At 36.8% G+C, this 26,915-nt stretch overlaps 1 protein-coding gene across 4 annotated transcripts in view; it reads right to left on the reverse strand.

Moving 5' to 3' along the window:
* rhbdl3 (rhomboid, veinlet-like 3 (Drosophila)) overlaps nucleotides 1–24,366 on the reverse strand; it is a 107,881-nt gene extending 83,515 nt beyond the window's left edge. For 3 of the 4 annotated variants that reach the window (XM_067374442.1, XM_067374441.1, XM_067374440.1), the window contains exons 1-3: nucleotides 24,199–24,366; nucleotides 23,517–23,942; nucleotides 23,351–23,374 (exon numbers count right to left, since the gene is read on the reverse strand). In XM_067374442.1, the coding sequence (XP_067230543.1) occupies nucleotides 23,351–23,374; nucleotides 23,517–23,612 (120 nt within the window). In that variant the 5' untranslated portion in view covers nucleotides 23,613–23,942; nucleotides 24,199–24,366. Of the gene's footprint in view, nucleotides 1–23,350; nucleotides 23,375–23,516; nucleotides 23,943–24,198 lie in introns of those variants that run through there. The other variant, XM_067374439.1, reaches the window with a different exon arrangement.
* Nucleotides 24,367–26,915: the final 2,549 nt, after the last annotated feature.

Below are 26,915 nucleotides of genomic sequence, written 5' to 3' on the forward strand. Positions count from 1 at the left end.
AGATTCAAACTATACTTTCGTGCTTTGGCTGTGAAACGGACTCAATCAGCACTTGTTATATATCACAGCTATGCAGTGTTTTCAGCCACATAATGTTTTTTCTTAAGATTTTAGACATTCAAATACACATAAGCACCAGTAAAACGATGCATTTAGAGTTTATAAAAATACACACTGATGTCAGACATCAGTGGAAGCAGCAATAACAATCCATTCAAAAATAATTTGCCAGACACACATGTTTATCACACATGTTTATAATTTTATCAGACACACATGATGGGCCTAAGTAACTATAACATTTGCTCTATTATTCTTCCAGTTCACCAGTCACTTACTTGCATATATTTCGGGAGAAACTGATGAGAATTCACCTGCTGTAAATCTGACTGACAGGACTCTGTGGGGCAAACTAAGATGGCAGCACCCATCTCGTATTATAGATCAAGATAAAGATACTTTATAAAGGTTTTTAAATGACAAAAGACACCCACATTTGAGAATAATCAGATAGTTGTAATAGATAGTTGATGACATGGTAAGCAAGTTTGTGAATATTTTAAATAAAGAAGGAAAAACAATATAATAGCGATCCATCTGTCATGCAGTGTTATTGCGTACATGACACACATGACACGTCGCCATGGAAACAAGGGCAAATTTCTAAAGTTAGAATATTTTAAACTCTCGCTTGAAAGGGTTAATTCCACAGGTCCAGAAAAGTACTAATGTGACTGCAGTGGTTCAACTAAGTTATGAAGCAATGAGTATACTTTTTGTGCACAAAAACAAAACAATAATGACTTTATTCAATAATATCTTCACTTCTGTGTCATTTTCATACGCTGTTTTACGTTCAGCGCTTCCAGGTTTATGTCAGATGTCAACACACCTGTTTCTACTATATTCACTTACCTTTAGATAAAGCCATTTAGCATTTGGCTCTAAATAATCTTACTGTATTTCTCAGCAACAAACCATTTTCCTTCCTCACACATCAAAGTTAAGCAGTGTTGGAATTTTACCCCTTTTACAATAGACATTTGATATGCTTAAAAGAAAGGGAACTTCCAATCTATGCTTCAGGTGATAGACACATAAGGATGTCTTTTCCTAGAAGAAGTCTAATCCTGGCGTTGTTGTGAAACCCTTCATAGCTCAGCCAACAATGAATATTTTGTGATCATTTTCTCATTTCGCTGTTGTTGTAATCATTACCTTCTCATTCCAAAAAAAGCTATGACTTTCTTTTTTTTCCGTGGAACACAAAAGGAGATATTTAGCTACAGTAGATGTCCAAACTGCTCTCTTCCTTATGAAACTGGATGAGGGTCACAAGGCTATCAAGTTCTATAAGGGATAAATATCTACTATATTCCAAGTCTTCTGAAGCATGTGATAGCTCTGTGTGAGGCACAGATACATTGCTTTTTAAAATAATATAATATCTATGAAATAAGAGGACACTTATGTGTACTTAAACATACTATAAACTTTCTTCACTATGTTTCTTATCACTAAATATAGCACTGTAATAATGTCAAAACTGAAATAAATGTTAACTTTATTTTAAATGTATTAAAGGTCCTGTTTTTCGTGTTTTTTTGAAGCTTTGATTGTGTTTATAGTGTGCAATATAACATGTGTTCATGTTTCGCGTGTAAAAAAAACACAGTATTTTTCACATAATTTACTTATCTGTATACCGCTGTTTCCACTGTCATAAAAACGGGCTGATGACTTCCTTGTTCTATGAAGTCCCTCCTTCAGAAATACGTAACGAGTTCGGATTGTGCCTGCGGTTCCTGTGTTGTGATTCGACAGCAGCTTAGCGCTTCTTGCCCGGAAAGGTCACGCCTCTTACCATAACGTGTGCTGCACATAGTTTTACATGTGGATTATTGTGGTGTTGTGCCGAATGAACACAAAAGACAATAATTCCTGAGAGACTGTTGAACTTGTACTTAAACTTTTGCCGAATCCAGTTGGAAGGAGGGGAAACACATCTTTCCCATCGACAAATACCTTGATTGCGGTTCTTTGTTCGTCTTTTAAAATTAATGCGCTGTCGATTTCTTTTATTACAGACGTTATAGCGGAATCTAAACATCTTACTTCTCCAGCTGCAGTCATCGTTGGTGAACCCAAGCGCTCTTTGATGACGTGGGTGGTTACGTAACCGCAGCTAGCCTGTCCATCATCGATTAAAGCCCGCCCTGGCAATTTGATTGGCTCGGCCTTCTGGGAGCCGAGCATAATTACTCCACAATGGATCGAGTCCAGACCGAACTTCCCGTCCAAAAAATGTTGTGGGCGGGGTTCGGGCTGGCACCCAGGCTAGAGTGATGTAGTCCAAACTGGCCGTTCGATGTAGGTGACTTCTGTTAAATAAAATATCTCGCTTGGCATTGAACTTTGAGCTTTAAAATTTTACAGATTTTATTTATACTCTAACAACAACATTACACACTAACTAAAGTTTGAAACATGGGATCACAAAGAACGGGACCTTTAAATAGCAACATTATTATTACAAATGTGCAATTTCAAATTGCATAACAACCAACTTTCAATAGAAATTTTATTAAAGTATATTTTAGTTTACTATAAATGCTTCTCAGTACATTCGGCAGTAAACTTTAACAATATTTCAAAGATAAAAGCAATTTTGAAATTACATATAAAGATATACCTAAGTTTTACTTGAGTGGTTCAGAAAACACTCTAAAGTTCATCAAATTTTGTTTAAAATAAATTTAAACTATAATACATTTATACTAAGCATACACTAAATACAATACAGGGCTCCAGACTGCGACTAAAACGGTTGCATATGCAACCAGAAACATTAATTTGCAAATTATATTTTAGCTGAGATCGCCACTGGCAATTTGCGTGTTATGATTAAAAATAGCAATCCTTTTTTACCTGCATGTTCTGTGATTAGTAACCCATTCCATCTTTTGTTGTGTTGACTTAATAAAATGAGATGATGAGCAGCAAAGTTGCAGTGGAAAAAAACCCCACTGAGTTTGAGCGCCAAAATACACACAGCTTTATCACCAAATTTACCTCTCAGATATTACTAAAGAAGAAAAATTGATAGGGTGTGTGCAAGACATACAACAACGTTTATAGGATGCATTAGGAGGAGGCCAAACTAAACTCATTTGCCAAGTGATGCTGACATTATTATTGTCTGTGACTGGTTCAAATTCTGTGTTAAGAACAATTCTCTGCATGCAAGTTGGAAACGCAATTCTCTTCCTACTTTAAGTGAATCTTAGTTCCCAGGACATCCACAGGAATGGATGAAAATGCTGTTGCTGTAAAAGGAGGGCAGTCGTGACAACACATGACAAAATAAACACGTTTATTCTTTTGTGGCACAAAAAATAATCTGGCGCCTTTATTCCCCTTATAGGAGCCAATGGCTCCTTATTTATTTATTTATTTATTTATTTTTTTTGTCTGGAGCCCTGTAATACTAAACATTTTATTCAGTTTGCCCTAAAATATATTATTTTTAAAATATATTATTTACATAATAAGTACTATATACTACTTCACAAGGGATGGAAAAGAGCAGCATGGACATTATATAAAATAACTCATTTTGTTTTCTACAGAAGAAAGGAAGTCATACAGATTTTGAGAAACATGATGATTTTGTTTTTCAGTGAACTACTGGTTTAAACAGAAGCTTCTATCCCACTGTAACAAAAGTCAAAACTGCATTAGACTTGGCCTTATGGGATAGAATAAAACTAATTATATATATAAATAATCAAATTAAAATAAGCAGCATTCATCAGAATCACAGGGAAATACATTGGGAAGTTTGATTAAATTGATTTGCAGATATTGTAGTTGCTGTTACAAATGACCAAAATGTATGAGCAATATTATTGATGTGTCAGATTTTTCCTTTAGAGTCTGGAAAAGGGCAGTTTGTACAGCAGATTATGAGTGTTGACAGCCAAGCCCTTGTCGTCAGCAGCAGTTTTGAGGTGTTATCAGCAAGCTTGCAATGACGCAGACAGAAATAGAGAGAGAGAGAAGGCACTGGCAGCTTGACAGGGTAATCAATGCTGCCTTAGAGACCAGCTATCCCACAATTCAATGGTGTTGCAGACAAATCACAATGCCTTCACACTACAAAACAATACTCCCTGAAAATGAAGAACACTTCCTCTGGTGTCAGAGACAACAGGAATTGAAGAATATAACAATGACATCATTGTTAAACCCATGTAAAACTGATATGAATATCCAGGATGTCTTAAAGAGGATTTGTCACATAACTACCTAAAGTAAATATTGAAATCAGAGGTACTACGGCTGTGTCTGAAAAAATGCTGCCTTCGGAGGATGCATTCCAAGGTAGGAAGGCATCAAGGCATGTCCAAATCCAATGTTAGCTTCACTTCCTGTCTCCTGAGATACCTTCATCTGATCAATTTTTGAACATAGATGTATCCTTCGCTGCCTTTGTTGTTATCCCACAATACTGTGCCTTCCATTCCATGACAGTTGAGCTAAAAATAAAGATGGTGTCTGAAAGTTGCAGTTGGTGGTTAGTTTCTGTGTAAATGTATGTTTTTGACAAAAGTTGATCACTTTTGATGTCATTTCTAGCGAGGAATTACTATTTTAGTAATAAAATATTTACTTATTTTCACCAAAGCCATCTCTATTCTGCTGTAGATCATTAAACTGTTATGCAGTCTCCCTCTATCCAAAATCAGTTTCGTGAGGTACGTTCATGCACAAATGCTGCCTACAAAGTCACTGCCTGATAGGGCAGTGAGGCAACAAGCTAGCTGCCTAAGTTTTCGGATGCAGCCTACAAAATGGCGGAAGAGCTCCCACTGAAACCCTCAGATCTCCCAAAATGTTAAACAGAAACGTGGCTCTGCTATGAGAAGTGGCAGCAGGGTAACAGCAGAGGGGACCCATGTCTCTGTGAAAAAGGAAAGTCACTACACAATGCTAACATGGACATGCTCTCGTAGTGTGAGCATGCACCATCCACGAACACTCTCTCGGCATGCTCTCTGATTGTGGCCATCAGATGAAGCCAGGAAATGACCACATCCAGAAACACACAGACAGAAAGACATCTTTAAAAAGAAACTCGTCGCCCGTGCTTGCTCTTTTAGGAAATCTGCTCCGAACACCAAAGCACTGAGGGGTGAAACACTGCACTTCTCAGTGCACAGCTCTCTCTGGATGTGAATCACAGCTGGATGTGCCCTCACACCAGCAAGAGAGATCTCCACAGAATGAACACTTTAAAGCAATTAAAATGGCTTTTTTTTTTTTTTTTTTTTTTTTTTTTTTTTTTGGAGAAATATCTAAAGAAAGCTCATTTAAAGCAATTAAAATTGCTGTTCTCTGCCACAGAAATTCACTCTTACAGAAGGATGACTGGAATGAGGAATTGCTGTCACAACTGCACGGCTCCGAAGCAAAGAATGAATGAGAAGTCTGTGCCTGCTGTATTTACAGTATGTCCGTATGTCTAGGTAAACTGCATCACAAATTTGTGTGGTTGGAATGACAGCTCTCGGGCTGTGGTTAGAAGCACAGTTTCTTGACTTTATGACGTGGACTTAATAAATCGTTATCTTAAACAAAATAAGCATGCTGATATTAAGTACGATGTATATCTTTTATCATTTACATATTTTAGTTTGTCGAGATTTTAAGCAACATTTTGGAAGAGTGCGGATGTGCGTAGCACGCAAGAACAAGCATAATATTTAATCTAGAAATAAAGCAAAATAACTGAGAAAAATGAGAATTAGTCCCCAGATGCCATGTCTGTAATTTATAGCAAAAAATTCTAGCATTAACTCGATCTCAATCTAACATACAATAAATGAATGAAATAAATGAAAAAGTTAACTAGTACAACTCCAGCCCTTTAAATGGTGATTTGCCCTTTCTCAATATTTCACTATATGCAATGATTAATCATACAATGTCAAACTGTTCAATTAATTAATATTTAATTAATTGTACTAACTCTTTGTCCCATCCCGTTTTGCCCCTCATTACAAAACGTAGCATTCCTTAAAATTGTGACATCCAAAAAGTAACATCATTTGTACTCTTTCTGCACCATGGTTGGAAGATAAATAAATAATTTCATTACATTTTCTCAATTTTTACAAATATTGATGTGTTGACTAAATCCATAAAACTAAACCCTGTTTTTATAAACTGCACTGTAAGAAAAAAAAACAACTGTAGTGATACAGATAATGTCCTATCAGAAAATTACCAGTATAGTTTCCATTAAGTTTACATACATTTCCTAAATCCATAGACAAAACACAATGCAATGACTAATTCATGATACAGGTAAAACACCAGTGAAAAGTCAGTATGGAAAGTTCATTCATATTAACATGGTACATTGGGTTTGATTTTTACACTGGGCTTAGACTTTTTTTAGAGTGTGTATTTACACTAAATTTTGGTCACATAGTTGACCTCCTGAAGCCATTAAGATAAAAAGAGCAGCATACAATGAGAAATGTGCAAAATATGTTTATTCTCATTTGAATGCAGCAGCTGCCTGCATCTATCACCACATCAGAGAGAGTAACTCAAACTATCATCACGGGACACACACTTGCTCAGACAAGTAACCAACAAGAGTAGTGTGGTCTTATTTCCAGTTAAATTATTTTCCAATCTGTAAAAACTCACAAACTGACACACAAACTGAAATGGGTGAGAAAGAGTCATGTTATAGCAGACCAGACTGCCCCTGTTTTTAAACCTCTTCTGCAAACTGAAGTAAAAATGTAATTGATTGCACCATCCATCCTCAATACAGCAATCACTCACCATAAAACCTGACAAAGGCACTCATCACAGACAGAAAGAATGTGAAAAAGCAAAAAGGAAAAAGAAAAAAGTGAGTTTCTCACTGACTTGATCTTCATTCACTCTTTTTTTCTTCTTTAGCCTGCCCTTAATTGACCTTCAGGCTATAGAGAGTCAGTGTCTTTCTCTATAGAGATTTATGATCTCTAATAGAGGGGGACCAGGCCAGTAGTGATTCACAGGGGGCTTGGATTCATCTGTATATTCAGCAAAGGGAGGTGTGTTGTTAATGGCCAGGGGACCAGGAGGTCACTGTCTGAGACATTTTCAAGGTTGCCATCTGGGCCGAAAAAAGCCCATCATTGGCCCTCTGTGTTATTGTCATTCCTATAAGGCTCCACAGAGAGAGAGAGTTTAAATAAAAAAGCTTTGCACTAAAGAGAGAGGGGAAAAAAAACCTCTCCTTTGAATAAATAGTTCAATTCTGTTAAGGTCAAAGGGCTTTTGTTTGGTGTTGGCTCACTTGTGTTTCTGCTTTCTGCTTTAGCTGCCATGTGGAGGTCGTAGGTGAGGAGATCACTCTCCATTCTCTCTCTGTGCCATAATCCTATTGCTGTAATCCCCAGAGGTCAGACATTCTCTTTCTGCATTTTCTTCTGACTTTGTCGCTCTTACTTTTGGTTTCTCTCTTTCTTTCTCTCTCTCTCTCCTTCGCTTTTATTTTGTCCATCTCTTTTTTCTGTCTCTTTGTTTATCATTCTCTCCCTGCCATATATGGGTGTTACTTTAACTACGGGAACTCTTTCTTTATTTGACTAAAACTAAAACATAAAAACTAAAACATATTAAACGGTTTGTTATATGAAGGTCACATTAAAACAGTCTTAAAACTGTTTGAAATACATTTATGTATAAATTTTATCCCTTTTATTCCCCTGCCTGAGACCTAGACTTTCAATTTCTTTGCAAACCATCAAAAAAAATAAGTGTATTTTTTTATACTATGATAATCTAAATACAGTGAAATAGACAAACCATTTGTCATTTACAATTAACCTGTAATTTTGTTAATGTAATGAAATATTTAATTATGCATATTTAATATAATAAGCTAGCTATGAAATAAGCCTTGGCAAGACAAAGGAGTCAACAAAAATGCTTAAAATGTCATTTCCATCATTGTCATTCCATCACAAAAACAAAATCAGAATTAGCTTAAAAGTGATAAAGAGGATGTTTTTTTTTTATACATTTTTGCAATATTACTTGAAACTGTCTTTACTAACTGATAAAAGACTATTTATTAGGTGCACTGAAAGGAATAATATTAACATACATCATCTGTGCACGAGGTAGGGCCTTTCATCGCGTAAACGATTGGTCCTCTGGCTTGTCAATCACTGCCATTACGTTCCTTGTGAAAGACGTGCGCGGATTGGCCCTCTGGCTTGTCAATCACTGCCATTACGTTCCTTGTGCGAGATGTGGTGGCTGCGTGCTCCAGTAACTTTCACCACTCTACAGGCGCCGCATGCAATGTTTTTGTCAGGAGACAAAGGAAGTTGTTGTGGTTTTCAGGATCTCTTGGTACAATATAACACAAGAGAATAGAAAGAACATTTAAATAAGTAAGATTAAGAAAATAATAAAGTAATATACAACTAATATACATATATATGTACAGTAATATACATCCAATGTCATCCAAAATTAAATTAAACGTAATGCATAATTCATATATATGCATATATGCATTGTTGTATGTATGTACGTATGTACGTACAGTATCTCACAGAAGAAATGACACTTTGCTACAATGTTAAGTAGTGAGTGTACAGCTTGTATAACAGTGTAAATTTACTGTCCCCTCAAAATAACTCAACACACAGCCATTAAGGTCTAAACTGCTGGCCACAAAAATGAGTACACCCCTAAGTGAAAATGTCCAAATTGGGCCCAATTAGCCATTTTCTCTCCCTGGTGTCATGTGACTCATGTTACAAGGTCTCAGGTGTGAATGGGGAGCAGGTGTGTTAAATTTGGTGTTATTGCTCTCACTCTCTCATACTGGTCACTGGAAGTTCAATATGGCACCTCATGGCAAAGAACTCTCTGAGGATCTGAAAAAAATAATTGTTGCTCTACATAAAGATGGCGTAGGCTATAAGAAGATTGCCAAGACCCTGAAACTGAGCTGCAGCACGGTGTCCAAGACCATACGTTTCACAGGTTTCACTCAGAACAGGCCTCGCCCTGTCGACCAAAGAAGTTGGTGCACGTGCTCAGCGTCATATCTAGAGGTTGTGTTTGGGAAATAGATGTACGAGTGCTACCAGCATTGCTGCAGAGGTTGAAGGGGTGGGGAGTCAGCCTGTCAGTGCTCAGAGCATACGCCGCACACTGCATCAAATCGGTGTGCAAGGCTGTCTTCCCATAAGAAAGCCTCTTCTAAACAAGAAAGACCGCAAACAGTTTGCTGAACACAAGCAGACCAAGGACATGGATTACTGGAACCATGTCCTGTGGTCTGATGAGACCAAGATAAACGTATTTGGTTCAGATGGTGTCAAGTGTGTGTGGTGGAAACCAGGTGAGGAGTACAAAGACAGGTGTGTCTTGCCTACAGTCAAGCATGGTGGTGGGAGTGTCATGGTCTGGGGCCCCACGAGTGTTGCCGGCACTGGGGAGCTACAGTTCATTGAGGGAACCATAAATGAGCAGAGCATGATCCTCTCCCTTCGGAGACTGGGCCGCAGGGCAGTATTTTCCAAAATGATAACAACCCCAAACACACCTCCATGATGACCACTGCCTTGCTAAAAAAGCTGAGGGTAAAAGGTGATGGACTGGCCAAGCATGCCTCCAGACCTAAACCCTATTGAGCATCTGTGGGGCATCCTCAAATGGAAGGTGTAGAAGCGCAAAGTCTCTAACATCCACCAGCTCCGTGATGTCATCATGGAGGAGTGGAAGAGGACTCCAGTGGCAACCTGTGAAGCTCTGATGAACTCCATGCCCAAGAGGGTTAAGGCAGTGCTGGAAAGTAATGGTGGCCACACAAAATATTGACACTTAGGGCCCAATTTGGACATTTTCACTCAGGGGTGTACTCACTTTTGTGAGCTTTTTAATGGCTGTGTGTTGAGTTATTTTGAGGGGACAGCCAATTTACACTGTTATACAAGCTGTACACTCACTACTTTACATTGTAGCAAAGTGTCATTTCTTCAGTGTTGTCACATGAAAAGATATGATAAAATATTTAGATACTGTATGTATATGTATACATCTTTAATTATGCATTACATTTAATGTAATTTTGGATGAAATTAGATGAATATTACTTTATTGTTTTCTTAATCTTACATATACATCTTACAATCTCAGAACACCTGAACTGGCAAATTTGACAAAAATATAGAATACTAGAATTTAAAACATAATTTTCTTTTTAAATTGTATATATAGTTTTACTACAATCATACAGAATCTAATACAGGGACAAACAGGCCTGTTTTTGTAATTAAGAACAGACGAGGAAGTGATTTTTAAAACCAATCAGGAAGGTAAGCCTTCCCAACTTTTTAGTTACACACAATTTGTTCTGACAGGAAATGCTTGTTTATCAACATAAGTATGCCAAAATACCCAAAAAGAATCTTGTATCCTACAATATACTGCAGCTCACTACAGTGTTTCAAATCTGATACCACATTGCAGAACGTTCCCAGGATTTCTACCTATAATTTGTATGATGACAGAAAGACTCCACACTAAAAACACACTAAAGGCTGAAGTCTTCTAATTAAATCATGAATCAGCATTATCGGCCTGTAATTGAAAATAAACACAGACCAGACATCCATGCTAAGAGATAGACTCTCACACAAAAGCATTTACAGAGGAAAGACACCCATAAATAATATATATATTCAAATATAAAATCAATACACATCCAAATTACATATGCATGTACTGCAACTCAGGCACACGTACACACATGCACACGCACACACACACACACACACACACACACACACACACACACACACACACACGCACACACACACACACACACACACACACGCACACGCACACACAGCAGCTGTTACCTTAAGTCAAATGAGAAGCTTATATTTAAGCTAATGCATTTAAAGGCCTGAAACCAAAATATGATCACAAACAGATGCACAGTCGGAATATTGACTTCAATAAAGTCCTGTTTTACTTAGAGCAGTGGTTTTCAATTCTGGTCCTGGGGACCCATCGCTCTGCACATGCTATGTATTTCTCTCACAATGAACTGATGATCTGAGTCAGGTATGTTAAATAAGAGAGACATACAAAATTAATAAATTACTTGACTGACCTAGCACCAAAATAAAAACTGATATGAATAGTAGATTTTACTTTGGAAGACATGATCATCCAAAGCCAATTAACTGCACTTTTCAGGGAGAGTGAAAATTTCTATGAAGCACTCTTGGATATGTTACTACCTTCAGAGTAAATAGGTGATGCAGAGTATAATTTCATTAGTTCTGCTATAAAAAAATAAATAAATAAATAAAGGAGGAATTTTGAAGGAATTTTTGTAAAGTCTAGTGAAACCATCATTTAAAGTTATGTTGATGCTACCACCTTTATCTTCCATCTTCACAAAACACTCAATCCATCCCAAAGAATAAAATCCTTATAAATCATGAAATCCTAACAAGATCATTAAATTTTGCTTTAAAAGTTACTAACTTTATAATACATGGTTTAATTAGAACTGTAAGAATATAGTCTGACCCTCAATGACAGATTCGCATGAAATATTTACACTGTTTTAATACAGGGGTGTCAAACTCAGTTCATGGAGTGCACTGTCCTGCAGAGTTTAGCTCCAAAACACCTACCTAGAAGTGTCCGGGCAGTGTTTAACTCCACTTTTAGACATACACTCGCAAACTTCCCCCACCATCATTTTGAAGTGTGTTCAACTTCGTCAAGTGGGTGACGGAAATTTATTTGGACAGACCCCTGACAACTCAAAATACCCCATAATTTTTTTTTTTTTTAATTAATTTTTTTTACTGCCTATTTTGGGGCATCATTAACTATGCACCAATTCAGGCTGCCCGGCCCCTTTAAATCTCTCGCTCCCTGCCCTCCTGAGCTCTCGACTATAAGTGCAGTTATACAGTGCATAAATAAAGTTCACACAGCTAATATAACCCTCAAATGGATCTTTACAAGATGTTCGTCATTCATGCTGCATGCATGCATTGATTCCTGTGAGTATAGTATTTATTTGGATGTTTACATTTGATTCTGAATGAGTTTGAGGCTATATGCTCCGTGGCTAACGGGCTAATGCTACACTGTTGGAGAGATTTACAAAGAATGAAGTTGTGTTTAGCATTATACAGACTGCAAGTGTTTAAAAATGAAAATAGCAATGGCTCTTGTCTTGTCTTGACTTGTCTTGGCGAATACAGTAATAAACGATGGTAACTTTAACCACATTTAACAGTACATTAGCAACATGCTAACGAAACATTTACAAAGACAATTTACAAATATCACTAAAAATATCATGTAATCATGGATCATGTCAGTTATTATTGCTCCATCTGCCATTTTTCGCTATTGTCCTTGCTTGCATACCTAGTCTGATGATTCAGCTGTGCACAGATCCAGACGTTAATACTGGCTGCCCTTGTGTAATGACTTGAACATGGGCTGGCATATGCAAATATTGGTGTCATACATATTAATGATCCTGACTGTTGCGTAACAGTCGGTGTTATGTTGAGATTCGCCTGTTTTCCAGAGGTCTTTTAAACAAATGAGATTTATATTAGGAGGAGGAAGCAATGGAGTTTGAAACTCAACATATGTCTTTTCCATGTACTGAACTCTTGTTATTCAACTATGCCGAGGTAAATTCAATTTTTGATTCTAGGGCACCTTTAATATGTATACTTCATGCAGTTCCATAGAGCACAATGCAACTGTATTGTGATGTTACAGTAGGTCATGCTTAATTTACCCCCACCCCACACAACTGTAGTGTATGATATTGGAGTTATTTTGACATTTAACCAGAATGATACTACCTTAAGCTGACTGTTATTACACAGTTAGAGTTAATTGTATTGTTGTATTTTTCTTTTTTTTTTCTAACAGCCCAATCATAGATACAAGGGATAACATGGTGTGTAAAACAAATTCATTAGGAAAAATAACTGCAAATAATGAAACCGGTCCATTTCAAAGTCCAAGTGATCAAGGGCTTAGGGTGTTAAATTTAAACACATTACAAGGGTTCCGCCAGTAGTGGGCACTCAATGTAACCAATGATGTACATCCGAGTGAACAAGACAGAGGGAAGTTAACAAGGGAAGGGTGTAAAAATGGACTTAAATGCAGCCTGTGTAATCCTGAAAACCTTGATTAACTGGTTCAGGTGTGTTTAATTAGAGTTAGAGCTAAACATTGCAGGACAGTGGCCCTCCAGAAACTTTGACATCAAACTTTGAAGTTTGACATCCCTGGTCTAAACTATCTTCTAAAGAAAACATATTCAGAATTTTTGCCACTAAATATTCATCTATAATTCCTAATTTTTATAGGCCTCCAGAGTTCCCCATGGTGTGGAATATTCCTCACATTCAACCACCAAAACAAATGTGTCTTCTTAAAGGAGACCTATTATGCCCCTTTTTACAAGATGCAATTTAAGTCTCAGGCGTCCCTAGAAGTTTCAGCTCAAAATACCTCACAGATCATTTATTATGTTGTAAATACCCAATGTCTTTTAATGCAAAGGAGCTGCTGTTCCCCACTCCTTATCTAGAATAGTTCCTTCATTCACAGCTGCTGCATGCATCGGATAATCTGCTAAATACTAACAAGACATCTGCTTGGTTTTAATTATCATCTATATCACAATCAGGCTCTAAGCGATCCTGGGTGGAGTAACTTCCTGTTGACGTTCGAAGTGTTATCAAACAAAACAGAGGCTAGCTAGACCTAGAAAAAATGTTGGACCCAGCTTTTGATAGCAACTTAAAGTACACAAAACACCTTAAGAAAAGGTGTGGAACAAAGACAAGTCAAAGAAAACCCATCTGTCTCAGGAATGAACCAGTCTGCAAAAGGCCAATGGAGTTAGATTAAATGATAATAAGCAGGCTTGGTAGGATTTTCTCAAGTGAAAATCTGATATGGACTGACTGACAGGGTAGAGTAGTAGTAAGCTTTTATCAACCTGTTAGACAAGACGTCTCTTGAAAAAGTTGTATGCTCTGACATGCTGGAATGTCTCTACAGTGCACAGGTTCCATTTCCACAAGTATGCAGACACACTCACAGATAATAAATTCAAACCCATAATGAAACAAACAGAAAATCTTGCACCAGTGGTGGCAACATTTCCATGGCTGAATCGGTCTAACTGTTATCTCTGGGAAGGTTTAAATCTTAAAGATGTGAAAGGCTTCTGTGTCTGATCTCATAAACCAGAGACACTGAAATATGAGTATCACCTGCCAAACAAACTCCAGTGATCTACAGTACCTACAGTCATGACTTGCATGTCATACAACACCAAAGACCGCTTCAGCAGATTAAGACAGAACAAAACTCTCCATGATGGAGGTTTTTTTCTTTTTGAGATTTACATCCTGTTTGTTACAGTAAGGTTCCCCAACCGAATTCAAATGTTTGATAGGACCAGAGAGGTATAATCAATCTTAAGCAAAACCTAAAAAAATAAGTTGCACTGCAGTTCAAAAGTTGGGCTCAGTAAGACACTTAGGCCTGGGTTCACAGACAGGGCTTAGATTAAGCTAGTATTAGGCCATGAGTATTAACCCAGTATTAGTTTACAGACAAAAGTGTCATTTTCACCAATTTTTAAAAAAATCAAAAATATAATAAAAACTGTAATATCATTAAATATTATTACAACTTAAAATACTTGTTTTCTCTTTAAATATAAAATGTAATTTATTCCTGTTATGGCAAAGCTCAAATGATGTCATTTTAAAAATGGGGAATTTAGCGGAAATAAGTTAATGCACAGTTCATGTAGTACATGAGGTAAGCATGAAACTGCTTGGTTTATATTTTTTATTTAATTGTATATAATAGCCTGCATATTTTAAAATGGTATTGCACACCTGTCGCTGCCAGAATAACTGCCCATTTGTGCTTTATTCTGTTTCTCCTTTTTGTACTTAACATCTTCCTGCTTCTGTGGTGGAGTGTTCTTGTAAATACTTTCCAACATTTCCAAAATAAATGTATCTTTTAAACACGTGCAAATTACAGTATGTGCAGTGGCCAGAAAGGATTTAAACAGTGCATTTTGTATGGATCTCTTCTTGTAAACTGTTTGCCAAAGAACAGGATTTTTACACAGGTTGTCGGAGAAAAACACAGACATTCTGGATTCGGATGGCAATAAAATCAGACTACTCCCTGTAAATGTTGAAAATGCCTTACGTCCCTCTGAGAAACAAGCTACCGTCTGAATAGGGCTTAATGTGATGATTTGGTGCTCAAGTAGCATTTCTTATTATTAAAAAAAAAGAAAGAAAAAAAGTTAAAGGCACACTAGAGGTCACTTATTCTAAACAAAGGCATAGCTTGATGACGCCTTGATTTCGCAGAATCATGGGAGATGTCTTCATGTCTACAGCAAGTGAAAAACAATCAAGAACAGTGAGAGTTTTTATTATGCCGCAGTCGCCGCTTCCGCTCTTTTGGTCAATCGTATGTGGGGTAAAGCAGTGCTGTTTTATCATATTTAGATACATTTGTGTGTTGAAAGTTGTTATAATGATACTCTGTGCGTTTACTCTGCAGCTACTTTGAGACACTTGTTGCACACTGCATTAAGCTATAGATCGATATTAGGAATGGTAAAACATGGTACTCCCGGTAAATCAAGAAAATGCGATTTAAACAACAAGACTTACTGTGTTGAGCTATTTAACATGATTTGTTTTCTGTCAATGAATGTATCCATCCAAACAGGTGCTCACCTGTCTAATAAAACACAATGTATTAAAGCGTATTTGGTGTTTCCATGGTTTCTACTAAATAAAACTGAAAATCCAGGGTAACACGGGTATGATGTCATTTATAGGCAATGCACGGTCTGTGTCCTGGTTAAAAAAAATATGTAACATTTATGTGGTTAGTGGTTTTTAGATATTTTAATACAACATTCTTACATATTTTGCCTTTAAGGGCTGCTTAATATTTTTGTGAAAACCATGATTTTTTTTTTTTTTTTTTTTTTTTTTTATTTTTTCAGGATTCTTTGATAAATAGAAAGTATAAAAGAACAGCATTTATTTTTGGTAATAAAATGGTATGCATTTAGTTCACTTTTTTAAAAAAAATATTCTCATACTACTAAATTGCTTACCAATTTCAATGCATTGCCACAAGGAGTATGGTAAACAATAAAAATGAGTATAAATAGAGAATATATTGAGAATATATTGTTGTGTTCTTGGTGGCAAAGTAAGAGCAACCTAATAGCTATATTGAAGTAATGATGCATTGACATGGAGCTTGCAGTTCAGTGAGTGAGTCATACATTATGTTGATTCAGAAGCCAGTGAAAGATATGTCAAAAGGTTTCGTGACGGATTTGTAACTGCTGAGGTTGTGAGTCTTTCTGAATGATTCATTATAAGAACCAATGTACAAGTCATATGTTCATGAATCGGACTACACAAGTCATGCTGTATGTTTTTAAGCGTGAAGCATGTAAGGCAGAAAAACAGCTGCGGTCTGTGACACACTTGTGGTGTGTCATGTAAGAAATATGTAAATACAAGTTATGCCTATCAAAAATCTGAATTTGAGAATGTGTTTTTCTGACATGTAATGAACAGAAAAACACATTTTGTATGACTGCTTACTTCCACTGTCTGCCATTAATGTTTTTATCCAAAACACACTATACTAATGGCGGGGACAGTTTTCTTGGAGCAACCTGGAGTGTTTTACTGAAGGACTCAATAATTATGAGGAATCACAGTAACTCATGGGTTGCCCCTACCTGAGATTTAAACTGCAACCACTATCTCTGACAACTAAACTGTCTCTATCCCCACTGATGAACAGATGTTGATCACACATTGTGTATATGTGAGTGTGAAAAAGAGATATAGCTGTGTATCTAACAGATATAGACAGACAGAAGGTGGGCTGTGAGCTCAATTTACAGCCAAAGTGATGAAAAAAGTAGAGAATGAAAGCAAGCAAAGTTCTTTATTTTGGGCACACAGCTGTCACATGTGTAGCCCATGATACCCTCAAATGTACACCCACACAGTATCTCTTTATCTTTGTCTCTTTATCATTCGCTCTTTCTTCTTTCTGGATTCAAGTCCGAAGTACCAGAGATGGCTAAGTCCCCTCCTTACCCCTTAATTTTCACATCAAAGATGATTTTTTAAATGTAGGTAACATCCTTGGCCCAGCGATCCTACGCTCAATACTAATACATCAACACTCATTAAGCTACATATCTATCTTAAGGTGACCAGATTTCTGAAATGGAAACCCTATGTTTTGTATATTTTTGTTTTTTAATTGCTGTAGTTTCCATAAAGGAACACTAGTAATAATTATTATTATGGTTACTGACCCTAAGTGTTTTTAAAACAATTCACCAAAAATCGCACTATGAAAAGTGGTAAATATCAACCAAGGCAAATAGCAAACAGATAGTATTAAAATAGTATTATAGTATAGTAAATAATATATGACTAAAAAACACATTAAAAAAAATATATATAAAAACATCTAAATAAAAATGTATTCATCAAATAGTTAATTAACATTTTGTATTTAATATTTTGTATTTAATTATTTTTTTAAACAATTTTTTTTAAATTGTAGTTATTTTCATTTATTTTCACAACAGTGAATATACTATAGCGTAATTACAACATTTAACTTTTCAAATATTATTTTATGTTTGTGCTGTAGATCTATACTAGTCCTAATTAGGCTTATACTTTAACATTTTAGGCTCATTTTGAGTTTAAATGTTATTGTTAATTGTTTAGTCAAATTATTATTTTTATCTATATATTTCAGAGTGTCATTTCAACCACTTATAGGTTAAGATGTTTGAGGGGGAATTACTGCTTTGTGACGGTGGAACTTACAGGAACTTTTAAAATTGTGCACAAAAATAATTAGTGCATAAAATCAGTATTACTTTATTTAACATGAATATTTAGTATGTGATTATTCTGAAACTGGTAACAGAGTCTCTTTAGATAATTGAGGATAATAGTGCTCTGCTTTCATCCAAAAATATAAAATTTAGTAAATAGGTTTAAAATGTATATTTTAAAATTTTCCAGACCCCCAATTACCATCCTGCAGACCCCAGCTTGAAAACTATTGTTTTAATTATCAAGTCTAGCTGTATCCAGCACTAACAGGTGCATCAAATCAAACATACAGCCATGCAGTCTCCCTAGAAAAACATTTTAATAGGCATACACGGTCTTTCCCAGCATGAATATGTCCATGTAAAAAGAGGTCAGAAAAGTAATGGTTTATCTGATCCAAATTGATTGGCCTGCACAAAGACCAGACCCGAACCCCTCTGAACACCTACGAGATGAGCTGGAATGCTGACGTTGAGCCAGGCCCCACTACCAACATGCCTAACATTACTGAGGTGTCTGAAAGAGAGCAGTTCTGTGAATCCATGTTCTAGTAGAAAGCCCTCCCAGAAAAGTAGAATTGGTTGTTAAAAAAGAACCAACTTCCTTCTCCTCAGGAGACAAAGCAAGCCTTTGCTGCCTGACGATCACTTTACACAGGCATCTGAACTGAATGTTACCACACTCTACATTTTCACGCTCCAGAGAGTACTACTGAACTGATATTTTTTGCAACTCTCTATTTTTTTGTTCCAACACTCCAGGATTTTTTTTTTTTTTTTTTTCACGCTTCGCAAGTGGGAGATTCCTCTTATTATCTCATAGAAGCAGTATATATAGAAGCAATGTGTCAGAGATAGAGTGGGCAGTGAAGAACAACTATAGAGCAAGGGAGAGACGTGGAAAGTACACTGAAAATAGAAAGGGAAAGAGATATTGGAAAATCACTCGCTGCATGTGTCTGAAAACAGAAACAAGGCCACATGTAGAGATATTTAGCAAACTTTCATCACTGAATGTCACAGAAACACAAAGAGCTCAGGGACGCACACAATGTATTTGATTGTCGTGTGTTAATTTCCCACTGGGACACATAGGGTTCCGTATATGCACATGGTCCCCTTAACTTTTTCTATTGCTTTATCTCTCTCAGCTTGTAGAATGAGAGATAAGGAGCAGGTGGTGAGCAACAGCACACTAATGGGCTGCCTCTTCAAAACCAGAGAAAGAAGACAGGCTACACATTTGATGTTAGATTTTAGATGCCCCTTGTGAAAAAGAAGTACCCTTTAGCATACTTTTAAAAAGAGTACTTATTACAGAAATAATATAAGTTAAAAGAATATACTTCAGTGCGAACTGAATGTGAAGTTTGACTCTTTTTAGGGATGTGCAATATTATATATATATATATATATATATATACACACACACACATGTATAAATTTAAGAAAAATATGCATGTTTAGACAAATATATATATATTTTATATTACATATAAATATAAATATTTTATATATAAATCTAACATTTTTCTTAAATATATACATGTATGTGTCTTTATTTATATATACATAATTATTATACACAGAACACACATATATTACGTAAACACAGACTTTTATTTGAACTTGTGAAATGTGAACTTGTATGTCATGTTTTAAAATATTTTACACATTTGTAATGAAGTTGCAATTTAGTACATTTAAAATACATAAACTTTAAAATGTAATACTAAAAACAATGCAGTTTAAATTATAATCAAGTGCTTTATATGTGCTTTAGTATTTTAGTGAAGACATGAAAATACAATGTGACTTCATGAGTATTAGTATGTATATTTACGTGTGGTTCTACTTACGTTTTCATACACTGAGACAATACAATATTAACAGCACTGAAACAAATTATTTACATATGAATAACTTATAGACGTACAAATGTGTATGAATCCTTATATATATTAATTTTAAAATTGTGGCATCAATATTTTGATTCTAATTTATTCATTTATCATATCAATGACAATAAAATTATGTTTTCAGTCGCATTTGAATAGGATGAAGACGAATAGGAATATCCACAAAAACTTTACTCCTTGTGAACTTTACTTCCTTGTTTAAAGATACACAACCACATAAACATAAACAAGACTGAACGGTTTAGGCAAAATTTTTTGGAGAGAGTCAGTCGCTTTTTATGATGAACAGATTTAATTTAGGCTTTACTCGCATGTAAATATTGATCAGCGAACATAAACAAAAGCTCAACCTAACCTGAATGACGCAAAAGAACAAACCTCTTCCGATAGCTCAAATGTGCGGTGTAACACATGAGCATGAACCTCATTGGTTACGCAGCATGTTTCAGCTTCCGGAAAAGGTTTGTTCTTGTGCGAACAAAAGAAAATTAGGACTAAACCGCTCGATTAATATGGAATAGTTTTCTGATTCCTTTATGAACTTTCTGAAGCGTCAAAGTTGTCGTTGCAAAGGCAGTCAATGGACGACGAGACAGCTCTCAGATTTCATCAAAAACATCTTAATTTGTGTTCCGAAGATGAATGAAAGTCTTACAGGTTAAGAATGACATGAGGGTGAGTTATTAATGACAGAATTTTCATTTTTGGGGTGAACTAACCCTTTAAATTCTGCTCTGTACCTCATACAAAACTATTATATACCGCCAGAGAGGACTGCAACTGCAACACATCGTCATTTGAACTACTCTTGGTATCCCTTTTGACATTTTTGCAATAAATAAATTATTGTGATTCCACTTGTCTGTTATGTTTATAACTTTACTCTACATATTTTTAAGAAATGATTACGGGTAGGTTTAGAGGTAGGAGTGGCTCAGAATATCTTTTAAATGCTACATTGTAACTAAAAGTGTCATTTTTCTACAATTTTTGGTCAGTTACGCTTTACATATACTTTTTATATTCTCTATAAAATGGTTATGTTTGGGTTTTGGGGTAGGGTTAAGGGTTCTACAATTTATCTATAAAATGATATTTATACAAATATCTTTATGATATAAAAGATTTTAGCTGACAATCACAAAACACTTATTGTGATGCAAGGTTTCATTATTTGCATCTCTTTTTTACACAAGTCAAAATCTACCTTTTTTTTTACATTAGTAAAGCTAAGTATCTGTAGAATCCTAATGTAGCTTTTAAATAATTATGTTTGGGATATTACAGGCAAGAACCCACTGAAACTATGTATTCTATCCCTAGTATTAATTCTAAGACTCTTGTGAGCAGCAACAAATCCAAACAATGAAATAAATTCTAGCACAAAGGTCATGTCTGAAACCATGTTTGTGTTGTATAGTAGCAGAACTGCAACAGACTATTAAACCACAGCTGAACCTCGATTTAAATATGTTACACAACAAACAACAACCTCTAGTTATCAACTGAGGATTCTACTGTTATTTACCATTGACCAGCTTTATAGAACTGTTACCCGTTATCGGAGTGTCTATTTACTGTTGCCCGCCTCATTGGTAGTGGCTATTTACAAAAGCCGATTGAGCCAGACAAATTTACAAAAGAACTCCTGCTGATAACTGGAACAGTAGCATGGTGAATAAGGCGGATGGTGCTGGCTTTTGATGCGACTAACCAAAACTTGAATCCGCCTTTTTCCCAAACTCATTCTTATCTGTTTTCCCATTGCATCAGCTTGGAGAGACAATTTCAAATAAACATTAAGAAAATATTTGAAAAGTGTAAACTAAGTGCCTAAAGATTTTTAAATTGTGGGAATAAAGTGTAAAAATGGGTAGGGTTAGGAATAGAAGTAGTGGAGGGCTTTAGAAGTTAGGGACAAGTAGAACAGCATCCATTTAATTTTAATAATAAAATGCACTGAATATGTTATTACTGCATACTGTTTTATAATATGCTTGTTTTATAATATACTACAATACACTGAGGTGTAAACAGTATCTGCCTCAATTCACACTAAGTATAAATAGCATCTAAAAACTGTTTGCACTTGGTGCAAAAAGCACCTAACACTTACATTTACTCAAAATAAAAGTGTGTGAAAGCTAATCAACCAAATCTGAGCCTGATTTATGGAAAACAAAGTTAAAACAATTAGTATTGTATCTAAGTTGAGAAACTAAATGTCAATGAACTGAATTATTTACTTAATAAAACTGGGGAGATAAGATAACGTCATTATTAAACGAGAGTTGTTTTTATCCACAATGAGTCTTTTAACAGCTTTCCATGTTTATGGATTAGTTTTTTTGGATGCAGTCAGTTAATAAGTTGTCAGAAACAAACAAGCCATTTGCTCTCACTGACACCACAGGCTAAGAATACAATCATCTGATGCTAACAGCTTTTCGTCATCGATCAGATTTGATCATATGAATATGTATGTGTGAATTATCAATTCTTTGTACTCCAACATTGTGTCATATAACAAGCCCAGCTCCTCCTCCTCCTTTTCATTTGTTACATCTGCGATCAGTGAAGTGTGTTGGCCTTTAGATCCCACAATGCCTCAAATTTACAGCCTTGCAGGGCAGTGACCCCAAAACTGGTCGAAACCCCAGACGGCAGGCCAATTGAGGGACTCAAAGTGTGGTCGACTATAACGGGAACAGAGTGAGAGGCCCACTTAGAGAGCCCCCTCCCTCCTCTATCAAATCCAGCAGAGATGGAGAGGGACTGCCACAAGCCTTCTGTACCCTTACAACTCTCACTCTCTGTTCACGTCTGCCACCCTCTTAACCCTAAAATCTCTCTTTCCCTTATTGATATCTGTCTCTCTCTTCTTCTGCATTTGGGCCCCCTTCATCCTTCATGTTGCAGTCTTTATCCCTGGGGAGTATGTGTGGGGGGTCAGGGTTAGGCAGGTGCAGAGCCAGCAAGAGAGACTGAAAGCAAGAGAAAGAAGGGGTGGACGGGGCACCGCTCTCCGTCTGTCACCCAGCTCTGTTTCATTAACTACCCCCTCTCAATGCAGGATTCAGAGTGGACCAGACTAATAACTAAACAGGATACTGTATATGTATTTAAATAACAGATCCGGACTAATAGTAAACTGATATTTTGAAATTATCAGCATCAGGTAATATTCATGTCCGGTCAACTAATAGAAGTATTTTATTTATGCACTTCGTCAGATCCAAATTCTACTGGCCATTGTGTCATAGCATCTGATATCTGAGATTACCCGAGATTGATTTTATCAATTATTGTCTTTTTGCGCCTGCACATGTACAGAGTTACACCACACCAAACAGAAACATACAGAAACTGTTAGCAAAAAGAGCAGAAATCCTACCTTGTCAAAAAGAGACTTCCATTGCTGAGAGAAGCATTTGTGTAAGACAGGGAAAGAGGAAGAAGAAAGGAATGAACAGAGGTATAACTGAGGAAAAGATGACCCAACCTAAAATGAATCTCTGTTCTCAACAACATAAATCATACATCTGCACATGGTCACTTACGTCCTCTGGAGCTACAGGAAGGACATCAGTGCTTTCCAGCACCTCAATCTCTTCTCCCTCTGCGTGAGCAGCGACGGCTGGGGATGAGTTCACCATAGCCCCTCTGCCCCTCTCAATCCACTCAAAAAACGATTATCTCCTCTTATAAAGTTCTGCCATGATGTCCTCCACATATATCCACATATATGGTTTTGACAACTCAGAACTTCACGCAGAGCTAAATTAGCATTATTCCAGCTCTGTCATACTAATATCCTATGGCAAGTGAGTTTATCCCAAACTAAGTGGATATGTGGAGTTTCTCCTCGCTTCCATATTTCATTTAGACACTATAAATCCACAGCACGCAACACATAAGTTCGCGTTAGATTTTTTAAACACGTCTGTCTTTCCCGGTAGCGTCTGGCTTCATCCTTAAACTGTCACCTGCAAGAGAAACAGCATGTCTTTCTCAAATCCCTTTATGGTAGCTTGTGTATTGTATTAAATTATCACCATCCAGTGTCGTGCCTGGCGTGCTTTTTCTCAAACAGAAGGTATTGACACCAAACAGAAAGCGATAAACGAAATGATCAGGTCAGCAACGGTTTGTCGTGTTTATCGTACCAACGTAAAACCACGCAAGACTAAAAACAACACTGTGTGAAATGGGTAAGTGTTAATTTGTGATGCGTCATTGTACCTTGCTGTTGTTTCGCATCCACAGCGCGTGCCAGCAGTGCCCGAGAGAAGCGACTCCTGCCAGCATCCACAGAGCGCTTTGCCAAAGTTCACTGTGACCGAGAGGAGCGCAGACAGCATGGGGAGGTAAGTGAGAGGCACCCGCCTCCTTTTAATGATCCTCGTCATGTGGGCGATTTTTACAAGTGCTTGTCTCAAGTGATGGGAGATGAATAGATGCGCGGTAATATCTTTCATCATGTTCGTTTGTGTAGTTTCTTTTATGTTGTTGCGGTTTTGCACTTGGATTTGTTTACTGGATCGATAAATTACATCTATTTACAGCGACTAGGGTCATTTAAAACAAACGAACTAAAAGTCATGTGGTTCTGAATATAAGCAGACTACACAGAAGTTACTTTCAAACCAAGCAGCTTTCTGTTGGTCAAAATAGCTCATTCGCGTGACCATGCTTGAACCAAGCATGCCACACCAGTCCTGAAAAGTGACGCCAAAGCGTCTCTATCGCCCTCAGGTGGTTGGTCCCAGAATATGTCATAAACCCCACCCTCTCCATATAATGTAATGGGACTCGAGACAAACTAAACAATCAAATTATACTTCATTTTTTCCCCCCCAAAGATGGTTTCTGTCATTTTAGGCAGTTTTTATCACGCTGATATAAGTTCAAGTGTTTGTTTTTTAGTTAGTTATTTCATGCTATAAAAACGGCGGTGTGACATCATGATTGACAGCTGAAATTATACAGCTTTTGTGGGGAAATAACTAATCATTTAATTAATCGACAGCCTGTTCACTAAATCTTCAGCATGTTTTACACTGAAACATACTTTCATTGGGAACTATATGTAGATTTTAGCTTAATAAAAAAATATTTTATTAAGAGAAGGCAGACTAGGGAATGTTGCGACTGATGTCACTGCCATTACACGATAGGCTGAGAGGTGCCACGTGTGATTATGTTAGCCGTTATGCTTTCTCCAATGGTAAGAGATACCAAAGAGTATAGAACCCAAGAGGCGACACTCTGGCTGCGTCCGAAAACTGAAAAATGCTGCCTTCCGAGGACACATTTCAAGGTAAGAAGGCATCAAGGCATGTCCGAATCCAATGTTAGCTTCACTTCGTCTCTCATGAGATACCTTCCTCAGATCGATTTTTGAAGGAAGCATAGATGTATCCTTAGCTGCCTTTGATATCCCACAATCCTGTGCTTTCCATTCTGTGACAGTTGAGCTAGAAAAATAAAGATGGCGTCCGAACCCAGATAGCAAAATTTGTCTGGCCCACTACTGGGCCACATCCTTGCTTCAATTCCGGCCCAGTTCTGGCTGGGTCCCCGGCCCAAAACTGGTCCTCACACTGAAAACGGACAAAAACAACTTCCTCTGGCCCAGATGCGGCCCACACCCTGTAAAAAGACTCTTGTTTATGGATGTGGCCCAGATCTGGCCAGCACACTGGAAACTGACTTAAATTGTTTTATGTGGCCCAGGTCTGGCCCAGACACTGTAAAACACATCGGGCTGAGATTCAGCTTGGTCCCCGGGCCAGATGTGGTCCAGAAACTGCTAAATGTAATTCAAGTGAAACACAATCAACCATTTAAAAAGATGAAGACATTTTATTATAAAATTAACAAATACACTATAAGTATTAACAATGAATACACTATAAACATTTAATAACAACATACATTTTAAACCACTAAATACTAAGTTAATTATTTACTGTATATTGGAGAAACAACATCCTTTCTTACACATAAAAATTCTTTTAACAATAATTTCCAAATTTCAAGTTGTCACCTTCACAAAGTGCTTTATAACCTATATTACAGTTTGTTTCAAAGAAGCTTTACAGTGATAAACTGGAAAATAATAATTCAATTATGCACACAGAATTAAATTCTGTAATAGAGCAAAAGACAGTGTGATTGTTCAGCTGAAGTCATTTCAGTGTTGTTTCAGTTCAGTTCAATGAGTACAATTCCGCTTTAAAGAAGTTCTGCAGAAAACAGTAATGTCATAATCCAGCTCTGTTGAGCTCTCATCCAATAGTGTCAATGCAGTCGGATCAATATTATTCAAAAGTAGGTGTCCAACTATGCAAGCCAGAGGCGACAAGAACCCAAACTCCATCAGAAGACAGAATGTAGAAAAAACCCTGGGAGAAACCAGACTCAGTTGAGGGCCAGTTTTCCTCTGGCCAAACAAATACAGTGTGATTATGATTCAGCACGTCAGAAGTTAGATTGTGGACTGATATCATTCAGCTTGAGGATCGAACACAGCACAATGGCACATGTAGAGGGAAGAGAAGTTGAAGTGGCCTTGCAGAGGACTCGTCTGATTCTCGTGATCTTTGCTGAAGATCTGTGCTGTAGACTGTTGTGTCGACGAGGTCTTCACAGCGGATCGGTCTCCAGAGCTCGTTTAGTTGTCATGTTCTCTGCTGACATTCAGGGCTGTTGTGGTCATCTCAACCACCTGTTCTGGAAATGGAATGAGACAGACAGACTCATTTTAGCATAAATGTCATTCTTCGTATCATGAAACAAGTATATTGGATGTTGTAGGTAGTGTTTCTGGTTATAGTTTACCTGACAATCCTAACATTCAACAAGAGATGGGTCTTTAATATAGATTTAAACAGACAAATTGTGCCTGTCACCTGGGGCCTGATGTATAAACATCACATACTCACAAAAAAGTACAA

Source organism: Chanodichthys erythropterus, chromosome 21 (genome assembly GCF_024489055.1).
Source record: "Chanodichthys erythropterus isolate Z2021 chromosome 21, ASM2448905v1, whole genome shotgun sequence".
Classification (NCBI taxonomy): Eukaryota; Metazoa; Chordata; class Actinopteri; order Cypriniformes; family Xenocyprididae; genus Chanodichthys; species Chanodichthys erythropterus.